At 40.7% G+C, this 25,249-nt stretch overlaps 2 protein-coding genes across 4 annotated transcripts in view; one reads left to right on the top strand and one right to left on the bottom strand.

Moving 5' to 3' along the window:
- Positions 1–1,076: 1,076 nt before the first annotated feature.
- Positions 1,077–5,808, top strand: nanp (N-acetylneuraminic acid phosphatase). Its single transcript, XM_073055996.1, has 2 exons — positions 1,077–1,223; positions 4,690–5,808. The coding sequence occupies exons 1-2, from the start codon at positions 1,134–1,136 to the stop codon at positions 5,335–5,337; spliced, it is 738 nt and encodes a 245-aa protein (XP_072912097.1). The 5' UTR covers positions 1,077–1,133; the 3' UTR covers positions 5,338–5,808.
- polr1b (RNA polymerase I subunit B) overlaps positions 3,742–25,249 on the bottom strand; it is a 59,639-nt gene continuing 38,131 nt past the window's right edge. The window contains exons 14-17 of one of the 3 annotated variants that reach the window (XM_073055995.1): positions 23,941–24,194; positions 22,354–22,631; positions 20,652–20,727; positions 4,250–4,322 (exon numbers count right to left, since the gene is read on the bottom strand). In XM_073055995.1, coding sequence (XP_072912096.1) covers positions 20,693–20,727; positions 22,354–22,631; positions 23,941–24,194 — 567 coding nt within the window. In that variant the 3' untranslated portion in view covers positions 4,250–4,322; positions 20,652–20,692. Of the gene's footprint in view, positions 4,323–20,651; positions 20,728–21,355; positions 22,632–23,940; positions 24,195–25,249 lie in introns of those variants that run through there. The other 2 variants (XM_073055994.1, XM_073055993.1) reach the window with 2 other exon arrangements.

Raw genomic sequence — 25,249 nt, 5'->3', positions numbered from 1 at the left:
GGGCACAAAATGCTGCAGGAACTCAGCAGGCCAGGCAGCATCTATGGAGAAGAGTACAGTACAGTCAATGTTTCCGGGTGAGTCCCTTCGTCAGGATTCATGAAGAGTTGTGATGGAGGATCTCAGCCCGAAACATTGACTGCACTCTCTTCCATAGATGCTGCCTGGCCTGCTGAGTGCCTCCAGCGTTTTGTGTGTGTTGGATTTCCAGCATCTGCAGATTTTCTTGTTTGTGAGAGCAGAATACCCAGCTTCTGCTGCTCTGAGCTCAGCAGAAAATATGGAGAAAGGAGACTTTCCCCACTTAAACTCTGCAGGAAGTTGTAGAGAGAGGGGACTTATCCCAGTTATGGCAATGGCCCTACTTCAAAAATCACTCATTGACACCTTGTAGGAAAGAGATTTTTCATAATTTCCCCATAACAAGGATGTTTTTGACCAAAAGTTTTAAGGTAAAGGGTTTGAAAATTTAGAGTTATGAGGGCTGTTTCCCCTAAAAGTGAAAGCCCTTGCCTGAGGTTTTTGGTGGAGTAAGATACTCTCATGACATTAAAGTCAAGGTTTAAAGTACGTTTATTATCAAAGTATGTATGGTTTATACAGCCTTCAGATTTGTCTTCTCATAGGCAGCTACAAAACAAAGAAACCCAATAGAACCCATTAAAATGAAAGAAGGCCGTCTGGTTAAAGCAACTGAAGAGCTTTTGAAATGCCATGACATTGCAGGCTGCAGGGCAATCCATTTCACTGAGACATGGGAAATGCTTTTAGCTCTTCTCACCCTTTCTCCTCGGATGAGAACTGTTTTTGTCCCAATTTGACCCTTCTCCACTCTGCAGAAACGATTTTAGTGGTAGACAATCATAATAAAAGAAAAGAGCCACTCCAATTCCACTGCTTTCTGCAAAAACCACTGTAAATGTAAACCCATAACAACATGCACATGCTCACCGCCTCCACAACCTGCCGATATGCAATGCGCATTCCCAGAGCTGACTCGCGCAAAGTGCGCAGGCGCGCCCAACGGGGAGGGAGCTGGGTGCGCAAGCGCATTGCCTCGGCGCCGGCTGGCGCGGACTGCGCATGCTCCCGCTGCTCCTCCGGCTGGCTGGTGGGGACCGGTTGCCGTGGTGATGGGGGAAGCTGGGATCCAGGCGTTGCTCTTTGACTTGGACAATACGCTGATCGATACGAGCGGGGCCAGCAGACGAGCGGAGCGACAGGTACGTCCCGGCCCGGGTCGTGGGGGAGAAGGTCCTCAACTAGCTTCCCGAGCAATCCGGAAGCGAGGGCGAGGCGGGTTGAGGGAAACTGATCTCTCATTTCCTGAACTTTGATGACTATAGAGATAGTCGATCCTCCTTATATGACAGTCATGTACTCCAGGACACTTTGCTACTTTCTTTCTATGGGAATTCTATGTTTTCCTCAAATAGGGACCTAAGCTGCGCACCAAGTCTATGTATGTCTGCAGTAAAGCTTCCTTCTCAACTGCTAGCTGCACCCATGTTTGCAGAGACAGATGTGCAAGGACCTTTGAACATCAACATTTCTCACCTTTGTCACTATTTAAATAATACTTTTCTTCTCTCGGTTTTTCCTACCAAAGTGGATAATTTAACTTTTCCCCCCCTTGCCCATTCATTCAGCTTGCCTAAATTGCATTGTAGTTCAAACTACAGATCTTCAGTTTCATGTCAGAATCAGGTTTATTATCACTGGCATGTGATGTGAAATTTGTTAACTTAGCAGCAGCAGTTCAATGCAATACATAATCTAGCAAAGAAAAAAATAATAAAATAAAACATGATTATAATAAACAAGTAAATCAATTTAAGTATATTGAATAGATTTTTAAAATGTGCAAGAACAGAAATACTGTATATTTAAATAAAAGTGAGGTAGTGTCCAAAGCTTTAATGTCCATTTAGGAAACAGGTGGCAGAGGGGAAGAAGCTGTTCCTGAATCGCTGAGTCATCAGCAAATTTAGAAATATTCCAATCAGTTTTCCTCATCCAACTCGAGTATATCCAAGACAATCTCACTAATCCCTGCACAACCCCCAAACATAACTGCCTGCTACTCCAAAAGAAGCTTGTTTAGTTCTATGCAATTTTCATATCTGTCAACCAGGCAACAGACAAAATGGTGGAGGAACTCAGCAGGTCAGGTAGCATCTATGGAAATGAAAGAACAGTTGACGTTTCAGGCCAAGACCCTTCTTCGGGACTGAGAAGGAAGGGGGAAGATGCCAGAATAAAAAGATGGGAGGGGAGGGGGAGGAGGATAGCTAGAAGGTGATAGGTATAGCCAGGTGGGTATGAAAGGTCAAGAGCTCTGGAGAAGAAAGAGCCTGATAAGAGAGGGGAGTGGACCATAGGAGAAAGGGAAGGAGGAGGAGATCCGGGGCGGGGGAGTAACAGGCAGGTGAGAAGAAGTGAAAGGTCAGAGTGGGGACTAGAGGAAAGGAGGGTGGGGTAAATAGCTCACCATAAGGAGAAATTGATATTCATACCCAGATGGAATACAAGGTGTTGTTCCTCCACCTACTCCAAACTCTTGTATGTTGGTCAACAAAATTTCCCATTCATAAATCCATGCAAGCTTTATCCAATTAAAATATTTTCAAAATATTATGTATAATTAATTCCAGCATTTTTCCTACTGCTGAATATTAGGCTAACTGCCCTATAGTTCTTCATTTTCTCTCTCCCTCATTTAAATCATGATTACATTTGTCACCCAGTAAGCTGCAGAACGCATTCCATATTCTACAGAATTTTGGAAGATGCACTCAACATTAGCATGGCTGCTACTTTCAGCAGTCTTGGGTACAGAGTATCAGGCCATTGGAATATATTATCTTTTTAGTCCTTTAATTTCTTCTTAAATTCATTTTTCTCATTAAATTCAAGGCTCCCTTTCATTTCTGAGAAACGGAGATGTATTCATGTTGGATTTAAGAGGGCAGGTATTAACAAAACTGAAATGCTTAAATTATGATAAGAGATTACACATTTGAGCTTTATCTTTTTAGGTTAAGGGATGATTTAATCAGTTCAAGATATTAAAGAGAATTAATGAAACAGCTATAGAAACTATTTCAAATAATGTCGGGGTGGGATGCCTAGGTCTACAGGCAATGGCTTAATTAGGGTCAGAGCTTGCCTGAGTGAAGTTTGAAAACACCTCCACTTAGCTGGTGCTCATTGATTGATCAGAACCCGCGATCCCTGTTCCTAACCAAAGATTTTATCACTGAGCTGTTTCTACTTTAATTCCATTTCTGTGGTTCTGAAATACTTCCTAATTCCAACTCTCCAAGATGCCTATTAGCTAGCATATCTTGACATCGACACTGGATACACACCTTTAGGAGTCAGCAATGAACACTGTCTAGGTTGCTGGCAAACTCACCATGCTGTATTTTCACCTGGAAATAAGCTTTTAAGGCCAGACTATTCAGTCCAGGTACAAAGTCCTGACTCTGGACTGTTGACCTCAGTCTACCTTGTCATAACCTTGAACCTTATTGGCTGCTTGCACTGCACTCTCTTGGTGACTGTAACACTTAATTCTGTATTCTGTTGGTGTTTTCCCTTGTACTGCCTCCATGTCCTGATAGCACAGTTTTCACTATACCGCAGTACATATGACAATAGTAAACCCATTTACCTTTTAATGGACACTCTCCTTAATGTATTTTTTTAATTGATGTGCAGTCTTATGATAGCTTTCGATAGGTGGGTAAAGGGTATTCTTTATTGGGAACTAAAACGTTTATATTTCTTCCAAGATTCAGGATTATTCTATGTCATTTCCAGTACACAAGTATAAAGGAAAATGAAATAATTGTTACTCCAGATCTGATGCAGCACAAAAAGAAACACAATAAATATAAATACATAATATATCATATATACATTGTGTGAGTATAAAGTGATGCTAGGCACAGGAGTGTACATCATGTGTATCTGACAGGAAATGATAAAGTAGCGGTGGTGGGTGGAGGTGTAGATCAGCCTTACTGCTTGGCGAAGTAACTGTTTTTGAGTCTGGTGGTCCTGGTGTGGCTGCTACATGGTCTCCGTCCTATGGAAATTGGACATACAGTCCATGAGCAGGGTGGGTGAGATCATGATGTTACTGGCCTTTCTTCAGCACCTTTCTGTTTATACAATTCATACTTGATGGCGGGCAGGCTGGTGCCACTGATGCAATGGGCAGTTTTGACTGCCCATTATAGGGCTTTCCTCTCGCCGCGGTGCAGTTTCCGTACCGTGCAGTGATGCAGCTTGTTGGGGTGCGCTGTCCTGTGCATCTGTAAAGACACGAGTATAGATGTGCATAGTCAACCATGTAAAGATCTGAATACTTTTTTAGTACAGATCTGTGATTACAATGATTGCAGTTAAGACATTTCTAGTGATCTAGTGTTAACAAATTACAGTCCAAATTTAAGAGTAATAATGAAGGTAAGAGTGAAAGAAATTTTTTCCTGTCCTGATGAAAGGTCTCGGCTCAAAACGTCAACTGTACTCCTTTCCATTGATGCTACCTGGCCTGCTGAAGTTCTCCAGTATTTTGTGTGTGTTGCTTGGATTTCCAGCATCTGCAGATCTTCTCTTGTTTGTGATTAGAGTGAAATAAAAGCTTTCAGCTTATATATTTTCTTTTTCCATTTAAAGGTTAAAGATTTATTGAAATCACAGTATGGTTATGAAGAATCTGCTGCAAACCTCATCATTGAGAAGTTTAATGCCAAACTGCAGATGGAGAATTTTGATTGTGTTACAGGAGTAAAAATTGATGAGGAACGGGTATTACATTTTGAAGCAGCTCTGCAAGAAACAAATGGTCTTAACGCAGATCATGATTTGGCTACTAAATGTTACTTCCTGTGGAAAACAACAAGGCTCCAACATATTCGCATCTCAGAGGAAGTGAAGTCCATGCTGAAGACCCTGCGTCAGTCCTACAAGCTGCTTCTATTAACTAACGGCAGCTCTAAGGTCCAGAGGGAGAAGATTAATGTTTGTGACTGCCAGCAGTACTTTGACACGATAGTAGTAGGGGGTGAACAGCAGGAGCAGAAACCTGCTCTGTCCATATTCCAAAAATGCTTTCAGCTGCTAGGAGTGAAGCCAGAGGCCTGCATGATGATCGGTGATAATCCAGAGACCGACATTAAAGGTGGTGTGAATGCTGGAGTTCGTACAACTGTCTGGATAAACAATACTAATCTAGAATGTGAGGCTGGTGCTATGCCTGACTACACTGTGAAATCTGTACTACAGGTTTTGGATATTTTGGGGAAAAATAGCTCTAAAGTTTAACAGAAAATAATCTTTTACTGTAAAATGTTTCTATGTATAAATCAAATTAGTTTGAGAGGGGCTTTGAACTTTATATTTAATTTTTTTCAGAAACAAAGTCCAAACAATTTCACAGATTACCAGTGGATATTGCAAGGGCTTGGGGTTTTATTATGATAGTTGTGGAAAATTCATCATAATTCAATGTATGGAATATGTATTTTATCAAAGTTTAGGTTAATTACAGCTTAATAAAAGCATCAACAAGATATAAAGGGTGACCAGCTTACTTTCACTAAAACGTTTTGTCAATATGGAATTTTCAATTAAAAAGTTAATGGAATTTTTAATGAAGTAGGTAAAGTATTTAAGAGGGATGATTGCATTTTCATAAAATACTAAAAGATTGTTATATTACTCCAAATTAATTATCATTGTACTGTATCATACCTGAAATGTGAATCATACATTAAAATCAACCTAATGCATGAATTTTTGTGTTATGTCTAGAATTCATTGGATGTAAAGAACAGCCAGACTGGTGTTTATGTTCTTGTTAAACTGCCACATTCAGTCTCCATTTACAGAAACACAAGAACATCACTGATTTATTGAACTAGTAGACAGTGAGGTACATGCAGCAAACCACAGTGCAAACTTCTGCTCTGGAGTGAAAAAACAGGCAATGCAATCATCATCAGTCAGATATCAAATCTTGATACTGTACACTGCTTTAATATGCACTTGTTCTACTGTTACTTGCCCTCATCACACCTAGAAAATGATTAATTGTGAAATTAATCATTAAAATAGTCATGACGTGATACAAATAATGTGTGCCTGGAACAAGATTTTCATTTCATCACTTTCACACAATTAAAATAATTCGAGTTATCTTCACCCCAGCACTAGTTACTGTGTTCAGGCCTTAAATCTGAATCTCTCCAATTCTCTCCTCAAAAATGTCTTTGTTACTGTTACCCTTATTTTTACCTTGTACTTTGCTTTAAACATCTAATATTCCTGTGAAGCATCCTGGTATGTTTTTCCTACATCAGGTACTTCATAAATGAAAGTTATACAGGTAGTTCTGCTAAAATGCAAGCCTCCATAACACAAATTGGGTTTAATGCAACTGATGATTTAGCTAAGACTATTTGTATTTCATGAGCCAACTTGGTTTTAACATGATTTCAATCAGGAACTAAACCACTATTAATATGGAAAATGATGAAAAGGTTGTCTTTGGTAAAAAGAAAATGAGAAAAATCCTATTTATGTGCGACCTCCCCACAGTAATTACCATGCTTTCTTAAGAACACAGGATGCCAGTTTCACCACAGGAGACTTGAAAATTAACAAGCAATCGCTGCTATTGATACTTATGCAACAATACTCTATTAAATGATAGATAGATAGATAGATAGATAGATACTTTATTCATCCCCATGGGGAAATTCAACTTTTTTCCAATGTCCCATACACTTGTTGTAGCAAAACTAATTACATACAATACTTAACTCAGTAAAAAATATGATATGCATCTAAATCACTATCTCAAAAAGCATTAATAATAGCTTTTAAAAAGTTCTTAAGTCCTGGCGGTAGAATTGTAAAGCCTAATGGCATTGGGGAGTATTGACCTCTTCATCCTGTCTGAGGAGCATTGCATCGATAGTAACCTGTCGCTGAAACTGCTTCTCTGTCTCTGGATGGTGCTATGCAGAGGATGTTCAGAGTTATCCATAATTGACCGTAGCCTACTCATCGCCCTTCGCTCAGCTACCGATGTTAAACTCTCCAGTACTTTGCCCACGACAGAGCCCGCCTTCCTTACCAGCTTATTAAGACGTGAGGCGTCCCTCTTCTTAATGCTTCCTCCCCAACACGCCACCACAAAGAAGAGGGCGCTCTCCACAAGATAGATAGATAGATAGATAGATACTTTATTCATCCCCATGGGGAAATTCAACTTTTTTTCCAATGTCCCATACACTTGTTGTAGCAAAACTAATTACATACAATACTTAACTCAGTAAAAAAAATATGATATGCATCTAAATCACCTATAGACCTATAGAACATCTTCAGCATCTCACTACAGACATTGAATGACGCCAACCTTCTTAGGAAGTACAGTCGACTCTGTGCCTTCCTGCACAAGGCATCTGTGTTGGCAGTCCAGTCTAGCTTCTCGTCTAACTGTACTCCCAGATACTTGTAGGTCTTAACCTGCTCCACACATTCTCCATTAATGATCACTGGCTCCGTATGAGGCCTAGATCTCCTAAAGTCCACCACCATCTCCTTGGTCTTGGTGATATTGAGACGCAGATAGTTTGAGTTGCACCATATCACAAAGTCCTGTATCAGTTTCCTATACTCCTCCTCCTGTCCATTCCTGACACACCCCACTATGGCCGTGTCATCAGCGAACTTCTGCACATGGCAGGACTCCGAGTTATATTGGAAGTCTGATGTGTACAGGGTGAACAGGACCGGAGAGAGTACGGTTCCCTGCGGCGCCCCTGTGCTGCTGACCACCGTGTCAGACCTACAGTCTCCCAACCGCACATACTGAGGTCTATCTGTCAAGTAGTCCACTATCCAATCCACCATGTGAGAGTCTACTCCCATCTCCGTTAGTTTGTGCCTTAAGATCTTGGGCTGGATGGTGTTAAAGGCACTAGAGAAGTCAAGGAATGTAATCCTCACTGCACAACTGACCCCCTCTAGGTGAGAGAGTGATTTGTGCAGCAAATACGTGATAGCATCCTCCACTCCCACCTTCTCCTTATACGCAAACTGAAGAGGATCCTGGGCGTGCCTGGTTTGTGGCCTCAGATTCTGTATTATCAGCCGCTCCATGGTCTTCATCACGTGCGACGTCAAGGCAACAGGTCTGAAGTCATTCAACTCCTTTGGTTGTGGTTTCTTCGGTACCGGGACAATACAGGATGTTTTCCACTGTCTGGGTACTCTTCTCTGCTCCAGGCTCATGTTGAAGATGCGCTATAGTGGTTCTCCCAGCTCAGTCGCACAGGCCCTCAGTAATCGTGGGGAAACTCCATCCGGTGGATGCAAAACACAGCCTTTAGTATTCATTTACAGTATCAAAGTAAACATATAGCTATTAAAAACACTTTTACCATTGAAAAGAAGTGATGTAGAGAAGCAGGAAAATTTGTGTCAGAAATTTCAGACCAAGGAGGACTCAATGTAAGTGAAAAGGTCTGGTCATTGACTTCAGGAAACAGTGTGGAGTGCATGCATGCACGCACACACACACACACACTTTAATGCATCAGTGGTGTTCAGGTGGAAATGGTTGAGAGCTTCAAAGTGTAAACATCAGCAATAGCTTTATCTTGGTCCAACCACATGGATGCTATGGCTAATAATTTACATCATCTTTTATTTCCTCAGAAGACCCTCATCAATTTTTGCAGCTAACATGCAATTGGACGCATTACAGTTTGGTATGGCAACTGCAATGCCCAAGACCACAAGAAACTTGAGGTGCTCAGTCTGTCATGAAAACCAGCCTCACCTCCACTGACTGTCTACATTTCTCACTGCTTTGGTAAAGCAGATAAAATAATCAAAAGGCCTCTTCCACTGTGGTCATTGTCTCCTCCCTCATTGGGCCAAATGCACAAAAGCTCAAACACACACACATAGCAGCCTTAAGGTCAGCTCCTATCCCAATGTTGTAAAACACTCAAAAGGACCTCTTGTATAATAAGGATGAATTCTTGATCTCAGACCTTATTGTCTATCTGCCGGAACTGCATTTTCTCTGTAACTGTAGCACTATATTCTGCATCCGTTATTCTTTCCCCCCTTGTACTAATTGATGAACTTATGTTTTGAAATTATCTGTACAGATGGCATGCAAAGCAAAGTTTTTGGTAATATCATGACAATAACAAACCAATTACCAAATTGGTAGCTGAAGACAGAGCCAAATTATGGGGATAAGCAAGATGTCAGAGTTAGAGATGTTCAAAGTTCAGAGTAAAATTTATTATCAGAGTGCATACATGTCACCACATACAACCCCAAGATTCTTTTTCCAAGCAAATTTATAGAACAGTGACTGTAAACTGTAAACATCAGGAACTTAACTGTAAACAAACTGTACAAATGCAGATATAAATAAATAGCAATAAATAATAAGCATGAAATAACAATATAACAGAGTCCTTAAATGACTCCTTAAAAGAGTGTAGCTATCTCCTTTTGTTCAAGAACCTAATGGTTGAGGGGTACTAATTGTTCTTGAACTTGATGTGCAAGTCCTGAGGCTCCTGTACCTTCTACCTGATGGCAGCAGCGAAAAAAGAGCATGGCCTGGGTGGTGAGGACCTTTGATGATGGATGCTGCTTTCCTATGGCAACATTTCATGTAGATGTGCTCAATGGTTGGGAGAGTCTTACGTATGACGTACTGAGCCAAATTCACTACCTTTTGTAGGATGTTCCACTCAAAGGCATTGGTGTTCCCATACCAGGCCGCAATGCAACCTGTATAGCAGTTTGCCATGGTTTTCGGTGACTGCTGAACCTCCACAGACCCCTGTGGAAGTAGATGTACTGTCGTACTTTCTTCACAATAACATTTATATGATGGGTCAGACTAGGTCCTCAGAGACAGTGATACCCAGGAATTTAAAGTTAATGATCTTCACCACCTCTAATCCTCTGATTTCCCTCTCCTGAAGTCTGCAATCAGCTCCTTGGTCTTACTGACATTGAGTGAGAGGTTTTTGTTATTACAGCACTCAGCTAAATTTTAAATCTCCCTCCTGTACACTGATTCATCATTTCCTTTGATACGGCCCACCACAGTGGTGGTGTCAGTAAACATGTATATGGTGTTGAAGCTGTACATAGCCACACAGTCATAACTGTAAAGTGAGTAGAGCAGGGGGCAAAGTACATATCCCTGTAGTGCTCCTGGTCTGATGGAGATGTGGAAGAGATGTTTTTGCCAATGCAAACTGACAGATCTACAAGTGAAGAAATCCAGGACCCAATTGCACTGGGGTATTAAGGCCCAGGTCTTGGAGTCTACTGATTAGTTTTAAGGGGATGATAGTAAAGAGCATCCTGATGTATGCATCTTTGCTATCCAGATGTTCCAGGGTTGTGTGAAGAGCCAACAGGTTTGCATCTGCTCTAGACCTGTAGCTTTGCTAGGCAAATTGAAGTGGATCCAAGTCACCAGACAGGAGCTGACATGCTTCAACAACAGCCTCTCAAAACACTTAATCACTGTGCCGATAGACAGATTACCATGCTCTTTATGGGCACCAGTATGATTGAAGTCTGCTTGAAGCAGGTGGGTACCACACACTGCCTGAGCAAGAGATTTAAGATATCTGTGAATACACCAGCCAGTGGTCAGCACAGGTCTTCAGTACTCGGCCAGGTACTCCTTCCTGACCAAATGCTTTCCTTAGATTCAGTCTCCCAGGCAGCCTGCTCGTCATCTTCGGATACTGAGACCAAAGGATCATCGGGAGACATGGGGGTGCACGACGGTTCCTCCCTCTTCTGGTGGTCAAAGCGAGTATAGAAAGCATTGAGCTCATGTGGAAGCGAATTGAAGATGTCTCAGATCGTTATTCTGATGCAGGTGAAGAACTCGAAAAAGAGATCAGAAATTTTTAAAAATGTGTACTGTAACTGGAACCAATCAAGTCAGGTAAACAGGGCTGAGAGTGAATATAAATTGTGATAAATGGTTATATGGCCGAAAAAGATTTGGAAAATCTCAAGTTTATCTACAGCAGAACAAGGCAGGCTGACCAAAAAAATTTTTTTAAATAGTCTAGTCTGGATGAAACAAGGTCAGAGTGAGAACATCAATGAACCAGAAAACGTAGCTGCAGAATTAGGACCATTGAGTCTGGTCCACCATTCCATTATGGCTGATTTATTATCCCTCTCAATCTGATCATCCTGCCTTCTCCCTGTAACTTTTTACACCCTGACTAACCAAGAAACTATCAACCTCCTCTTTAAATATACTCAATGATTTAGTCTCCATGGCTTCCATGGCAATGAAGTCCACAAAATCATCATCAGCTGAAGAAATGCCTCATCATCTCTGTTCTAAATGGACGTCCCTCTATTCTGAGACTGTGCCTTCTGGTCCTAGACTCAACCACTATAGGGAACATTCTCTCTACATCCAATCTATCTAGACCATTAAAGATCAGATAAGCTTCAATGAGATCTCATCTCATTCTTCTAAACTCCAGTGAGTACTGGCCCTGAGCCATCAAACGCTCCTCATTCATTTAGCCCTTTCATTTCCAGAATTACTTTTGTAAACCTCCTCTGGACCCTCTCCAATGCCAGCACATCTTTTCTTAACTACAGGGCCCAAAACTGCTTACAATACTCCAAGTGATGTCTGACAATGCCTTATAAAGCCTCAGTATCTTTGCTCTTCCTTACCATCAACTGAACTTGCAAGTTAACCCGAGTCTAGTCTGATAGCAATTTACACACACTCAACTGAACACCACTCCATTCCCTTTGCAATTTTTGCTCATTTTTTTCTTAACTCCTGCTAAAACATTGTTTTCATTTACATCATTATTATATTGTAATTTTCCCTTTACTGTGTCTATTGTCTTGTTTATTAATTATTGTACTGTTTTGTGCACTTTATGTAGTCCCGTGTAGGTCTCAAGTCTAATGTAGTTTTGTGTTGTTTCAAGTAGTCTAGTGTAGTTTTATGTTGCTTCATGTAGCACCATGGTCCTGGAGGAATGTTGTTTTGTTTTTACTGTGTACTGTACCAGCGGTTATGGTTGAAATGACACAATAAAAGTGACTTGACTTGACTGTAACAAATCCCTCACATGAACCACCAAGTCCGTTTGCACCTCAGGTTTTTAAGATTTTCTCCCCATTTAGAAAACAGTCTATGTCTTTATTCCTTCTAACAGAGTGAATAACAATATACTTCTGTACACAATATTTTATTTGCACTCTCTTTCCCCATACTTCCAATCTGCCCAAGTCCTTCTGCCAATTCCCTACTTCTTCAACACTACCTGCCCATCCACCTACAGTGGCATGCAAAAGTTTGGCCACCCCAGTCAACATTTCTGTTACTGTGAATAGCTAAGCGAGTAAAAGGTGATCTTAATTCCAAAAGGTATAAAGTTAAAGATGACACAATCCTTTAATATTTTAAGCAAGATTACTTTTTCATTTCCATCTTTTACAGTTTCAAAATAACAAAAAAGGAAAAGGGCTCAAAGCAAAAGTTTGGGCACCCTGCATGGTCAGTACTTAGTAACACCCTCTTTGGCAAGTTTGACAGCTTGTAAACACTTTCTGTAGCCAGCTAAGAGTCTTTCAATTCTTGTTTGGGGGATTTTCGCCCTTTCTTCCTTGCAAAAGGCTTCTAGTTCAGTGAGATTCTTGGGCCGTCTTGCATGCACTGCTCTTTTGAGGTCTATCCACAGATTTTCGATGATGTTTAGGTCAGGGGACTGTGAGGGCCATGGCAAAACCTTCAGCTTGACCTCTTGAGGTAGTCCATTGTGGATTTTGAGGTGTGTTTAGGATCAGTATCCTGTTGCAGAAGCCATCCTCTTTTCATCTTCAGCTTTTTTTTTTACAGACGGTGTGATGTTTGCTTTCAGAATTTGCTGGTATTTAATTGAATTCATTCTTCCCTCTACCAGTGAAAGTTTCCCTGTGCCACTGGCTGCAACATAAGCCCAAAGCATGATCGATTCAACCCTATGCTTTACAGTTGGAGAGGTGTTCTTTTCGTGAAATTCTGCACCATTTTCTCCAAGCATATCTTTGCTCATTGCAGCCAAGAAGTTCTATTTTAACTTCATCAGTCCACAGGACTTGTTTCCAAAATGCATCAGGCTTGTTTTGATGTCCCTTTGCAAACTTCTGACGCTGAATTTTGTGGTGAAGATGCAGGAAAGGTTTTCTTCTGATAACTCTTCCGTGAAGGTCATATTTGTGCAAGTGTCGCTGCACAACATTGCACCACCACTCCAGAGTCTGCTAAATCTTCCTGAAGGTCTTTTGCAGTCAAACAGGGGTTTTGATTTGCTTTTCTAGCAATCATACGAGCAGTTCTCTCGGGAAGTTTTCTTGGTCTTCCAGACATCAACTTGGCCTCCACCGTTCCTGTTCCTGCCATTTCTTAATTACATCACGAACTGAGGAAATGGCTACCTGAAAACGCTTTGCTATCTTCTTATAGCCTTCTCCTGCTTTGTGGGCATCATTTATTTTAATTTTCAGAGTGCCAGGCAGCTGCTTAGAGGAGTCCATGGCTGCTGATTGTTGGGAAAGGTTTGAGGAGTCAGGTTATTTATAAAGCTTTGAAATTTGTATCACCTGGCCTTTCCTAACAATGACTGTGAACAAGCCATAGCCCTAACAAGCTAATTAAGATCTGAGACCTTGGTAAAAGTTATCTGAGAGCTAAAATCTCTTGGGGTGCCCAAACTTTTGCATGGTGCTCCTTTCCTTTTTTTCCGCTCTAAAATTGTACAAAACAAAAATAATACACTAATCTTGCGTAAAATGTTGAAAAGAATGTTTCATCTTTAACTTTATGACTTTTGGAGATCAGTTCATCTTCTACTCACTTAACTATTTACAGCAACAAAAGTATTAAGAAGGGGTGCCCAAACTTTTGCATGCCACTGTATCTTTGTATCGTCTGCAAACTTGCCCACAAAGCAATCAATTCCATCATCTTAATCATTGACATATAATATGAAAAGAAGTGGCCCCAATACCGACCCCTGCAGAGGACCACTAGTTACCAGAAGACAAACAGAATTATTCCCACTCTTCGCCTCCTACCAGTCAGCCAATCTTCTATCAATGCTAGTACCATTCCTATCATACCACAGGCTCTTAACTTGTTAAGCAACCTCATGTGCAGCATCTTGTCAAAGGTCTGCTGAAAATTCAGTCAATATATACTGTCTCTCCTTTGTCTATACTGCCAGTTATTTCCTCAGAATTCCAACAGATTTGTCAGGCAAGATGTCCCCTTAAGTAAACCTTGCTGACTTTGGCCTATTTTATGTGTATCCAAGATCCATAAAGCCTTATCCTTAACAACAGACTCCCAACATCATCCCAGTCACTGGAGTCAGGCAAACTGGCCTATAATTTCTTTTCTGCCTCCCTCCCTTCTTAAAGATTGGAGTGACATTTGCAGTTTTCCAGTCCTCTGGAACCATTCCAGAAAATTGCAATTCTTTAAAAATCATTACTAATGCCTCTATAATCTGTTCAGCTACCTCATTCAGAACCCTGAGGTAAAGGTCACACAGACCAGACGGACTATCTACCTTCAGACCATTTAGCTTCCCAAGCACCTTCTCTTAGTAATAGCAACTACTCTAACTTCTGCCCCAACATCTTGAATTTCTAGAATACTGCTAGTGTCTTCCACAATGAAGGCTGATGCAAAAATACACATTAAGTTCCTCCACCATTTTTTGTCACCTATTACAGCAGTCCAATATCCACTCTCACCTCTGTTTTACTCTGATAAAACTTTTGGTATTCTTTGATATTATTGGCTAGCTTACCTTCATATTTCATCTTTTCTATGTTTTTTCATTGCATTCTGTTTGTTTTTAAATGTTTCCCAATCTTCTAATTTCCCATTAATCTTTGTTATATTAAACTTCGTCTTGCTTGAATGCTGTCTTTATCTTCCATTTAGAATACCTTGCCTCATCCTCCCTTTGGAATACTTCGTCATCTTTGGCATACATCTATTCTGCGGCTTCCAAATTGCCCCCAGAAACTTCAGCCATTGTTGTTCTGCTGTCATCCCTGCTTGTGACCCCTTCCAAACAACCTTGGCCAGCTCCTCTCTCATGCTTCTATAATTTGCTTTAATAATAGATACATACAACTTTGACTTCTCCTTCTGAAATTGCAGCGTGAATTCTATCATATTATGACCACTGACTCCTAGGGGTTCCTATACCTTAAGCTCCCTAAAATCCAGTTCATTACACAACACCCGAACTAGAGTAGCCTTTCCCCTAGAGGTCTCAACTGCTCTTGAGGTCCAGCAGCAACCGAATTTTCCCAATCTGTCTGCATATCAAAATTCCCCATGACGATCCTAACATTGCCCTAACATGCCTTTTCTATCTCCTGCTGAAATTTGTACCTCACATCCTGGCTACTATTCAGAGGCCTGTATATAACTCCCATCAGGGTCTTTTTATTCTTGTAGTTTCTTTACTCTATCCACAAAAATTCTACATTTTCCAGTCCTGTTATCTTATTCTAAAGATTTGATTTCAATTTTTACCAACAGCCAACTAACCTCCTCTGCCTACCTGCCTGACCTTTCCATACAAAGTGTATCCTTAGATGTTAAGCTCCCCAACTATGATCCTGTTTCAGCCAACTCAGTGACACCCAGTCATACCTGCCAATCTCTAACTGCGCTACGAGATCATCTACCTTATTCAGTGTGCAGTTAAATATAACACATTCTGCCCTGTATTCATCACCTTTTTAAATTTTGCCATGTTACACTTCAATTTATCCCACTGACTGCAATTTTGCCCTATCCTTCCTCACAGTCTTACTACACACTTGTATACCAACTGCCCCATCCTCAGCCCTATGACTCCAGATTCCAACGTCCTGCCAGCTTAATTTAAAACTCTAGCAAACCTGCCCGCAAGAATATTGTTTCCCTCAGGTTCAGGTGTCATCCATCCTTTTTATACAGGTCATAATTTCCCCAATGTTCCAGAAATCTGAAAGCCTTCCCCCTGCACCACTTCTTCAGCCACTCATTCATCTAAACTATCATCCTATTCCTGACTAGCACGTGGTACTGGGAGTAATCCAGAGATTACTACCTTGCAGAACCAACACAAGAATGGTTAAAACTAATTGTGAGGGATATGGAGAGTTATGGTCCAGGTGCAGGTCAATAGGAGTAGGCAGAATAATAGTTTGGCACAGAGCAGATGGGCTGAAGGGCCTACTTTTCTGCTATAGTGTTCTAAGACTCTAATAGTAGAATACTGATGTACTCAAAAGCTCACTGGTATCAAAAGTGACAAAGATTGAAAACAAAGACTGTATAACTGCAAGAGTGAAACAGTTAATGTCTCAGGCCAATGACCTTTTATCTCATAGACGATCATCTTAATTTTTCAAAACATTGCAGTCGTTAACATCTGTCGCCTTTAATTTGAACTGAATCCTGATGATTTCTGATAAACTTTCGGTAAAATGCCCAACAGTTATCGAACATGTTCACACTGGTTTCCCAGGACTAAGCATTATTTTCCCAGAAGGTACAACACACCTCAACATACTAACGTTGCAGGAAATTAATTTTATAAAATTTTGAGAGGCAGAGGTGGAGTAGGCTGCGGTATCTTTTCTCCAGTGAGGAAAATACTATAAGACATGCATTTAAGTTGAGGAGGCAAGTTCAAAGGAGACGTTTGGGGCAAGATCTTTTTTTAAACTACAGAGAATAGTCAACACCTGAAATGCACTGCCAGGGGTGGTAGTGGAGGGAGACAATGGAAGCAGTGATCTTAGGCACATGAACATGCAGAAAATGGAGGGATATGGACCGTGTGCAGGTAGAAGGCGTAGTTTAGTTAGGTTAGAAGGGATTAATTTAATTAGGTTTCATTATCTTAATTAGATCAGCGCCACATCGTGAGTCATAGGGCCTGTTCCGATGCCATACTGTTCTATGTTCTAAACAGCGTCTGTAGAAATCAGTCATGTTCAGTCTCTTCTCGAGAGGGGAGCAATTAAAAAAAGTTGACCTTATTTACGTTGCCACAGTCTAAAGGCTCCAGAATTTTATGGATTTCCCTCATGCTCGTGAAATTAATCTACTGCATTCAAGTTGCCTCATCACTTATAGAGGTGTCCTACAGAAAAATGAATTTCAAACATTCAAAGGTTGACTGAAAGGTAAGAATGTTCCAAGGTACAGAAGAGCACGTAGCTGTTGATGAAATCAAAGCGTACAATAAGATAATGACAGATAAGTCGGTGGCCCGAAGCTTTCGATCAGAGCAGTTTTCAGTGTGAGGCACGGTAACATGGCATTATAAACTGATTAAAATCAGATACTGCATAATTTCTGGAATAATATGTCATGGTTTCTGAAGCACAATTAAATTTGCACGTATGGCACCTGTATATAAGAGCAGTTGAGAACACCAACTTTCATCAATAAACCTGAAGGTCAGAGCACCCCATCCCACATGTGAACCACACTATCTCAAAAATCAGTCCCAGATAAAATTCAACCCATCTAAACATCTGATCAGTCATTTACACCAGATAATTCAGGGTGTTAAAGAAAAAGCTATCTTAATTCATCAACTAAATTAATTATTATCCTATATGTCTTTAATTCTAAATTTTTGCTTCAACTGTTCCACATATTGAACATAAACTTTAAAACTTCTAATAGCTGTCATTAAATAACTACTTTGAAACTATATTCCTCTGTACTACAGGAATAATATAGTTACAATGTTAGACTCATACATCACAGCACAGTCTAACAAAAATTTGAATTCAATTTTATTTTGATTATCACAAAAATATTAAACTACCAGACTCTGAAAGTTCTTAGGCTTACTCTGGTGCTCGAGAAATAGAACTGCCATTCTTCACTTTATCCAGCCAGGAAGTCATTCTGACCCTAGACTAATATGGTTAATAGTGGCTAGCACAATACAGCGACCAGGGGTCAATTCCTGCTGCTGTCTGAAAGAAGCTTGTACATTCTCCCCGTGAATGTGCGGGTGCTGCGGTTTCCTCCCACAGTCCAAAGAGGCACTGGTTGGCAGGTTCATTGTAAGCTGTCTACTGATTAGGCTAGGGTTAAATCAGGGATTGCTTGGTGGCACAGCTCAAAGGGCCTATTCCACACCGTATCTTAACAAAAAAAATACGTAAATTGGATGGCATTCTGTTGTAACCTAGTAAGCCAGTTGCATCAAACCACAGAGAATTGCAACAGCATTGCCAGGCCAAAGCAGTTGAAGATGATAGCTCTTCTTAAAAAACACAAACACAATCCAGGAACCTGCCCCTGTACTATTGCTAATTTGGTATGCCCAGTTTATAGGCAATATTACTAATGAATACAGTAATAAATGGTGCATAAAGTATGAAGGGTTTGTCAATGACCCAAAATTAATTGGTATGTTAAAATGGTTAGGAAGGCAAATGAATATCTGTCTTCACTGAAAGAGAATTAGAGTCTAGAAATGTGGAAATATTATTGCAATTGCATAGGCAGAATGGGTGCATTATTTAAGGTAGGATACACTGATATTGGAGGCAGACCAGAAGAGATTCACTAAGTAATTCCCTGGAGGGTGGGGGGGGTCTTCCCTACCAGCAATGGTCAAAAGAAATTAGAACGATATGCCTTGGAGTTCAGGAAAATGAGGTGTGATCTTATTGAAACATGCAAGATCAGATATTGTGATGTTACCAGTGGTGGGAGAACCTCCAATGAGTAGATATAGTGACTAGGTTAAAGGGCAGATACTTAAAACTGAGCAGCACAGGACTTTCCTCACAGCGGGTGGTGAATCTCTGAAATTTTGTGGGGGAGACATCATTGGGGGTATCTAAAGATCAGGGAACTGACACAGAAGTGTGACCTGCAGCATATTCGCTGGGGTCATACTGAATGGCAGGCTACGATTGAGGGGCCAGTCGGCCTACTTCTGCTTCTATGTTCTTCTGTTCTTGTACCTTCCTTATGTGAGTGTCCAGCTTTTAATTCCATCCACTATTCAATCAATTTTGGTTAGGGGCGTATAATCAATCCCCAACAAAATTCTATGCCTCTCCGTATTTCTTAGCTCCACTCATAGACATTCCATATTGATTTTCCACACCAATATTCATCTCAACTTTAATGACATCTCCACCTCAACTCTTTCCCCATTTTTTTTTGCCTAGCTTACAAAACTCAGAAAACTTTTGGATGTTCATTTCCCAGCCTTTGCCACCCTCTCGCCATCTCTATAATAACAGCAATATGATACCATTCAAATTCGTTTGTATTATTAGTTGATCTACCTTATTGTGAATCTTTTGTGTAATAAGACAGTGTCATTACACTGTCGTGGCTTCTCTGCTAATCAGCATTTTTCTCAGTCACAATGGTAGCGTTCTGTAAATTTATGAGAAGCTGCCACCTTACGTGAGATATCCCGCTGAGATTTCCCAACCTTACGTAGCAGACCCTTGAAGAGGCTTTCACACCTTTTATAGTGAGATTCAATTCTTCAATCTGTAGTTCAGACTGGCGAACCAGACGCAAGGCTCTTATTGCCTGTCTGCACTTTCTCTTTATTCTGCATTCTGTTATTGTTTTACCCTGTATCACCTCAATATACTTTTGTCATTAATTGATCTGTATGAACAGAATACAAGTTTTTCACTGTGCCTCGGTACACGTAACCAATAAACAAACATGGCAGCTGCAAAGAAAGATTAAACCGAACAAAGCTGCTACCATTAGAATGGACTTCAAATCTGAAAACATCTTGTAGAAACTACATGCAGCTCTTAAAAGACTGTGAATTGTAATTAAGGACTTCTCACCTAATAGAATTTTATATCTTTTTAACTAACACATCAGCAAATATATCAAATCATAATGGGATGATTGACCAGTTTACCGGTGTCCCTGGCACTGATGGGAAATTAAATACTCAGAGGGAAAATGGGATCTGTAAAATGCCTGACTAAAGAAAGATCAACATTTCAAATAGATGAACAGAGCAGTCTCAGCAGTGATGGGTTCCTTGAATTATCAGCCTTGTTACATGGTCAAATTAAAAAAAAGCTTCAGATGTCACTTTCTTTGCAATGGTTGTCAGATTAATGAGAAAACAGTCCAGGTGCAGGATCTCAGCTCAAAATGTCATTTATACCTATGCCATTTGAGCTCCTCCAGCAGCTTGCCTTTCTGAATCAGAAAACACACTGCTTATGATAAAAGAGCTCTTTGAAAGCAGAAGGGCCAAGATCTGGGAATAGGCAGAGGTGAAACCTCATGTGAACATGAAGGAAGGCTTTGATAAGAAATAAATACAGGGGATGTATCCCTTATCCAAAATGTTTGGGGCTGGAAGTATTTCAGATTTTTTTGGGATTTTTGAATATATAATGAGGTAGCTTGGGATTGCCATAATTTCCAATTCTGCTTATGTGCTACTGATAAGCGGCATTTGACCTACATCACACATATGTACTTAACAGTAAAGGTTATCACATACCTTTAATGTAACGGAAATATAACGTGTGCAGGATAACAAAATCAGCACAGCAGCATCGGGAGAATACCTGAATCAGCTGTTGAACAACAACAAACGGCAGGCTTTCAGTCTCTGCCTATGATGACATATTTTGATTAAAAGGTTACAGTACACTGTATTTATATTTTCTTTTTTAAGTTTTATGTAAAATAATTAACATTGTAGACTTGTTCTGGTGTTAAATTTTCAACAGAATGATCTTCTCAAGCTCAATGATTTTCTCGACTGCTTCCTGATCAGCAAGCATTTTATTTTTAAAATTTTAAATCTTTAAAAATTTAATGCCATGCCTTTTCTTAAATATTTGCAATCAGCCTGCTGAATATTAACAATTACCTTAAATTTTCAGTCGTTGTGATTTTTGGTTGTTTCGTAGTCAGCATACTGTTAAGCAGCATATGCTCACTCAGATGCTGACGAATCTACTCAATCAATACACGATTGAGAACTTCATTTTTCACTTTAAAATTTTTCATTAACTTTTGTTCATTACATATATGGAGTCACTTCTCATAACTGTCTGCGTGAATCTTTCCAGCACACTGTGTAATTTTCCATTTGTGATGTCAGGGCTCAAGTAGTTTTAGATTTTAGACCGTTCCAGATATTTTGAATTTCGGATGAGGGGTACTCAACCTGTACTTAGAAATAAAAATTGAAGCAAATTTCTTGAAAAATACATTAATTTACTGATTTTCCCACAGAAAATTGTTCACACTGTAACAACTCTGTACTAAAATCATAATCTATAAAATGACTCCTTTTTTAATGCACAGAATTATGGTGTGAAAAATGTTGGGAAGGTATTGTTGTCATGTTACATAATTCACTTATTTTTTAAAAAAGGTTCGACAACAAAATTGTCAATGTGTTTACTTGAAGTCTGCAGAAAGCAACATAATCCTTAAATAAATGCATGTGTTGCCATCAAGAGTTAACAAGACCTGATTATAAATTGCTTTGTTTTTCTGCATTTTACAAGTTACCCCATATTTCCCCTTTCCTTAACAGCTGCACAAATCCAATTACAAAAACTCAACTGCGACGAATCTGCCAGATCATTGCACGTTGAGTCGGACGTTAATGTTCATTGCAGCCAGTTCAGCTACAAAGTATCGGAAAACGTAAGGCACAGATACAATCTCAATGGTGTCCGACTGCTGACACACAGTACACTGGTACTTCCTGTGGCGGGTTGCAGACCACGACGGCGGTGGTTTCTCCAGCACCGGTGACAGCAGGCTGCCGCACTTGACGCACACTCGAGCCACAGAACGGTCAGAGCAATTAAAGAGGCGGTCTTGCAGCAAGAAGGATGTGCCGTGAGCCAGAAGGGCATCACGTTCCATCTCCCCGAATCGAATGCCTCCCTGGATATTTCTTCCTCCCAGAGGCTGGTTGGTTACCTTATCCCTCGCCCCAGTAGTCCTAACTTGGAATTTGTCGGAGACCATATGACGCAGGCGCTGATAGTAAACCACCCCAATAAAGATGTCTGCCTCCAGCTCCACCCCGCTAATGCCACTGTAGAGCCTCTCTGTCCCGTAGTAATTGTAACCAGCCGCGTGGAGCATCTTCCCAAAGTATTCCAGAGCAGAGTTCTCCTCAGAGAACGTGAACGGCGTAGCATCGTGGCAGAGGCCATGCATGGCAGCAGACTTACCTGCCATGCTTTCAATCAGCATCCCTATGGTCATACGGGAAGGGAACCCGTGGGGGTTGAACAGAATGTCCGGCATCATTCCACTCTCAGTGAATGGCATGTCCTCTGCTGGCCATAGTCGGCTCAAAATGCCCTTTTGTCCATGCCGACTGGCAAACTTATCTCCAATCGTAGGGTTGCGAGGGATCCTCAAGGTGATGCAGACACGCTTAAACAGTGCAGTCCCACTATCATTGCTGCAGACTTTTATGTTATCCACAACAGCACTTTCTTTGCTCCTAGATAAAGTAACAGAAAAGTTTAAATTAATTGCAATTCACTAACTCTAAATATTAAATTCAAATTACCATATACCAACCACGATCAGGTTAATAACTTGAAATTTCACAATGGTAACAGTCTCTATCACAAATAATAGCACTTTCATATCATTTTCCCAAAATTCCTTTTCTTTTTGTATTTAAGTACCCAACAATTCCCAGTTAAAAGCCCCCAGGACTGAATTTATATCTGTCACTGTATTATGCAATTCATTTCCAATCTTAAACTACTTTCCCCACATCGCCTTTGACTGAAACTGCTTAATGTATCTACATCCTTACAAAAGTTCTTATATCGTCCTCGTAGTTTGCATGCGTACTTGTATATCTTTGTATCGTTGGCATATTTGTCTATCCCTTTACTCCTTTCATGGGAACTATTAAAGTAGAACGTAAATAGTTGAGCCACAAATCTGAAATGAGCAGCTTCAACTAATTACAGCTTGCCAATCTGAAAATGATCCATTATTTTCCATTTCTGGTTTCTGTTAGTTAGCCAGTCACCTATCGGCACAAAGCCCATTGACAAGAGCACTTACCTTTGAGTGTAGTAACCTTTGATGTGACGCATTATTGAATGGTTTCTTTTAATCTGGACATATCCACCCACGTTCCCCTTTAACTATGCTGCATGCTATGTCTTTAAAGAGCACTACTGACAGGTCTCACATCAACTGGCTATCTTCCCACAAATGGTGAATGAATCACCACCTAACTTATTCAGTGTTTTGTATAAACACCACACAATACTGTACAAAAGTCTTAGGCAATTTTTGCAGTAATTTTATATATTGTATCGTACTGCTCCTGCAAAAATAACAAATTTCATGACATGTGAGTGATGATAAACCTGATTCTGATATGAGTCTCTATTGTGGACTGAGAGTGGGAAGGGGACATGGAAGAGGGGAATCATGGTTGGAAAACCCTTGCCATTCCCAGCATACTTTGTTCCCGCCAGATTTACAAACTTGCTCTCCAATCCAATACTGTGCAGGAGGGGGTCTTAGGCACGCTGGGGGGGGGGGGGGGGGGTGTGTGTGTGTCTAAGACCTTTGCACAGTACTGTACATGTCATACTTGTCATAGAGTATTACAGCAGAAAAAACTAATATCCATCTAACCTTCCTATCCTTCCTATCCAGTATGTAAGGTTTAGAGAGAACAAGAACAAGTTCAACCTTTGGATGGAAAAACGATGAAAATGAACTTAATACTCTGGGTATTTAGACTGAAAATAGGAGTTAGTTACTGCATTAAAACTCACTTGTAGTAAATCACAAAACTTTCCCCCGTGTTGATATTCACATAGCCATAAAATGGGTCACCGTACTCCAGTACAGCTCCGATGGACGGCAATCCATCATCATCAAGCTTGTGTGTTATTCGCTTTTCACCGGATGCCACACCAAACACAAAGTTTCCATTACTTTGCTTAACCTGTTGATCAAGGTCAATCATTTCGGTTTTATAAACACTGCCCTGGGCAAATCCTCGCTCCCATGATGCCTTGTTGACAATCTTTCAAATAAAACAAAATACACATGACATTAGAACCATACAAATAGCTTCACACAATCATATCCCCAAACCAAATTCCAGCTAATGGAAACATACTTTTCTCCAAAATGTTTCAAAGTTAATGAACACTGCTACTTAATATACGGTTTAATGTAGGTTAACCTCTCTCTCAACATCAGCAAAACTAAAGAGCTGATTGTCGACTACAGGAAAGGGGAAAGAGGGCTAATGTGCAGCAGTCTACACTGGGTGATCAGTGGTAGAGAGAGAGACAGCAGATTTAAATCCCTGCTGCGAACATATTGGATGACTTGTTATAGGACTAACACATATAGCACAGTGCAAAAGTCGTAGGCAGATATATATATATAGCTAGGGTGCCTAAAGCTTTTGCACAGTGCTACTTTATGTATTGCACAGTACTACTGCTGCTGCCACAAAAAACAAATCATGGTTGGGAAAAGAGGAAGAGAGGGGGAAGGGAGTGGGAAGCACCAGAGAGACATTCTGTAATAATAAAACAATTGTTTGGAATCAAATAACCTTGCCTGGTATCTCAGGGCTGGGTGTGCCTACATCTGCATCACCACCTGCCTCTGGCACTCCTTCTCTGGCACCTGTTCCACACCCTCCTGTGGCACTCCACCTGCGCCATTCCCAACATCCTTCGCTCCTGCCAGATTTACAAACTCACTCTCCGCTCCACATTGACAAGTACAGCATTGTGCAGAAGTCTTTAGGCACTCTAGCCATATATACGTACGTGCCTAAGACTACTATAGATGCAACCACAAAAAGAGCATGCCAGTGCCTGTACTTTCTTAGGCGGTTAAGGAGGTCTGGCTCGTCACTCTGAACAGATTTCTACAGATGCACTGGAACGTAAGCAGCTGGAGAGTAGTGCACTCGGCCCGATCCATCACGGGCATATCCCTCTCCACCATCAGTAGCGTCAAAAAGAGGCAGCATCCATCGCCAGAGATCCCCACCATCTTCTCATAGCTACCATTGGACCAGCGGTACTGAAACCTGAAGTGCCACATCATCAGGTTCAA

This window comes from Hemitrygon akajei, chromosome 9, assembly GCF_048418815.1.
Source record: "Hemitrygon akajei chromosome 9, sHemAka1.3, whole genome shotgun sequence".
Lineage (NCBI taxonomy): Eukaryota > Metazoa > Chordata > Chondrichthyes > Myliobatiformes > Dasyatidae > Hemitrygon > Hemitrygon akajei.
This window is presented reverse-complemented; position numbering and strand designations above follow the sequence as displayed.